Here is a 2954-nt window from a genome sequence, read left to right as displayed (position 1 = left end):
TCAGGCATGTCTGAGGATATTACTACCTGTGTAAGAACATTTCTAGCTCTCTTTCATCCTGGACAAATCCGTGCTGCCTGTCTGAGGGTTCCTATTGTGCTAAAGCCCGTGATGAGAGACAGCTTGGAGAAGAAAGGGTTATTTAGACTCCAATTCCAGGTGACAGTCCATCACTGGGAGAATTCAAGGCAGGAACCTGAGGCGTGAGGTGGAGAACAGGCCACAGAAGAACACCGCTGACTGACTCCCCGAGACGGCTTTCCTGTGCCGTGTAGAACTGCGTGCCCAGTGCAGGCACCACCACAGTCTGCAGGGCTGTCTCAGGAATCCCTAGTTCAGAAAATGCCCCTAGACTTGGCTACAGGGCAGTCTTGGTAGGAATTTTTTCAATTATTTCTCTCTTTGCAAATTGGTCCTAGCTAGTTTCAAGTTCTATTCAGCCCAATGCCTCTTGTCATTTAAATTATTTATGGTTTTAATTAAATTAATGTGTGGTATCATTTGCTGATCTTTATTTCAGGAAATGCTGTCCTTCTCAGATGTGGCCATCGAGTTCTCTCCAGAAGAGAGGGAGTGTCTGGACCCTGCTCAGTGGAATCTGTACAGGGATGTGATGCTGGAGAATTACAGCCACCTTGAATTCCTGGGTGAGCATCTCCTCTATAGTGACTTCTTATTTCACCATCAACTTGTAGCTTACTCACTTTGTGTGGTTTCTCATGGGAGCATTTCAACAGTCAGTTTCATATCCTTCATTTTCAGAAAAATTGAGGAGATCACTATATTAAAAATCATTTCTGGGCTGGAGCGATGGCTCAGTTGTTCAGAGCACTGACTGCTCTTCTAGAGGAACTTAAGGAAAAGGAAACTACTACACTTACCTTCCTGCTGCCCAGATGTGAATAATCAGAAAGAAACTATGTTAATTACAGCACTGTTTGGCCTGTGAGCCCAGGCAGGAAATCCCACATCACCGGCACTCCTATGGCAGCTCACAATTGTTTGTAAACCTAAGGTCTGACAACCTCATTTTATGTGATGTTTTGATTGTGTTGTGTTCTAACAAATAAAGCTTGGTTGGAGTCAGAGGGTAGAACTAGCCACCAGCCCACCATAGAGACATGGAAGACTGTAGAGAGGGGAACAGGATGTGGAAAGCTGGGCTGAGACGGGATCTCTGCCCTTTTGGATGGTAGGATGGAAGAGGTAGGCACTTCTCTGATCTTTCATTTTCTTAGCCGATATCTCACTCCTGATTTTTTTATTGATAAAGATTAATTAGATTAACAAATCAGCCTCACACAGACATACATGGAGGAAAAACACCAATGTATAGGAAAAGTTAAAATAAATAATGACTTAAAAAAATGAATCATTTTACTGTTTGCTTCCCGATGTGTTTGACTCTGTTGGATGTATGTTTTCTTCAATATAGTGGGACTTTTAAAAATTTGGTGGCAGGAGACATGGAGCACACTTTTTACTTGAAGTGTTTTACAATTCAGTTGTACTGTTTTTTTCCATTGAAATGAAACTCAGAATCTGATGTAAATTCCTTTATGAAGTTAGGTTTTTTTTTTCTTTTCTTTTGTATTTTTTTTTTAATTTTTAGAGACAGAGTTTCTCTCCAGTTTTGGAGCCTGTCCTGGAAATAACTCTTGTAGACCAGGCTGGCCTTGAACTCACAGAGATTTTCCTGCCGCTATCTCTTGAGTGTTGGAATTAAAGGCGTGAGCCACCATCATCTGGCTCCTTCATGTGTTGTAGTGATCCTGTCTGAAAACACTTAAGGAACTGATTGTCTGCAATCATTTGTCACCTCATCTCTGTCCTTACGAGCCATGTATAGAAGGAGAAATGTCAGTTCCGAATAAAAGAACACATAAAAAACTTCTCTTTATCTATACACAGGTCTTGCTGTCCCTAAGCCACACCTGGTGACATTTCTGGAGCAAAGACCAGAGCCTTCAGATGGGGAGAGACAAGCAGCAGCCACCGTGCACCCAGGTGTGTAGGAATGAGGGGTTCAGGGGCAGAGCTGAGATCCTGAGATCCAACAGAAATTCAAGCTTTCTCCTTTATCCTGAAACATAATATTGTGGGAATCATTCTTTAGGTCTCTCCTTGTCTTTGCTGTCAAAGCACATGTCTCAGTTTTATGATGGTTTAAGTCTCTTAAACTTTGGATTTCCCCAATTACAAGCTATGCTTCTACTTACAGTGACCTCTAAGGAGTTTCTCTGTAGCCCTAGCAGTCCTGGAGCTGGCTTTGTAGACCAGGCTAGCACTGAACTCAAAAAGATCTTTCTGTCTGCTCCTGAGTGCCGGATTTAAAAGTGTGTCACCACTCCTGGCCCAATATCCACTTACTTTAAGTACATCTGATTTTAATATTATTCCATATTAAAGGAAAAATTGAACTTAAATTTGTTTCAGTCTCTTACTTTAGGATTACCTCTGATGACAGGTACAGAGGACTGGATAATGGAAGGTAGAAATGTTTTTCTCCTTCTAATATTGTGTTTGAGTCCAGCCTGGTCTAGATAGTGAGTTACAGGAGAGCAAGGTCTTCATCGAAAAACCTTGTCTTCTAAAACCAAACCAAACAAAAAAGGAAAGAAGTAATTTTTTCATATCTTTATTGTCTTAACCAAATTTGCCTCATGCATAAGTAAATCTGAAGGGTTTTTTTGTTTGTTTGTTTTGTTTTGTTTTTATCATGTTTCAATATGTTTCAGGTGTATATTTTCTGGTCTTTCAAATAAAATGTAAAATAATGTCCTGAATTTGAACTATGAATTTTGTCTTTATGTAGACCATCTACTTGTGCAGCATATCTTTGGTACCCCCAAAGTAAAACTATATTGTAAATGCAGTAAATGTTTGCATTAGACTATGTCTCACATTTACAAAGTCAAAAATAATTTTCTTTTCTTTTTTTTTTTTTTTTTTTT

At 39.9% G+C, this 2954-nt stretch overlaps 1 protein-coding gene across 1 annotated transcript; it reads left to right on the top strand.

The window, feature by feature from the left end:
- Window positions 1-66: 66 nt before the first annotated feature.
- LOC126496365 (zinc finger protein 58-like) lies at window positions 67-2015 on the top strand. Its single transcript, XM_050133885.1, has 2 exons — window positions 67-647; window positions 1912-2015. Exons 1-2 carry the CDS (start codon window positions 524-526, stop codon window positions 2013-2015), a joined length of 228 nt encoding a protein of 75 aa, XP_049989842.1. The 5' UTR covers window positions 67-523.
- The last annotated feature ends 939 nt before the right edge of the window (window positions 2016-2954 follow it).

Source organism: Alexandromys fortis, unplaced genomic scaffold (genome assembly GCF_014885135.2).
Source record: "Alexandromys fortis isolate MF-2015 unplaced genomic scaffold, M_Fortis_MF-2015_v1.1 scaffold_3269, whole genome shotgun sequence".
Lineage (NCBI taxonomy): Eukaryota > Metazoa > Chordata > Mammalia > Rodentia > Cricetidae > Alexandromys > Alexandromys fortis.
Note: the sequence above shows the minus strand (reverse complement) of the source record. Positions and strands in the feature narration are given on the sequence as shown.

Excerpts from the sequence above, each read along its gene's own strand:
- LOC126496365 (XM_050133885.1), top strand. The coding sequence starts at position 524 with ATGCTGTCCTTCTCAGATGTGGCCATCGAGTTCTCTCCAGAAGAGAGG. Across the intron at positions 648-1,911 it reads CAGCCACCTTGAATTCCTGG|GTCTTGCTGTCCCTAAGCCA; the intron begins GTGAGCATCTCC and ends ATCTATACACAG.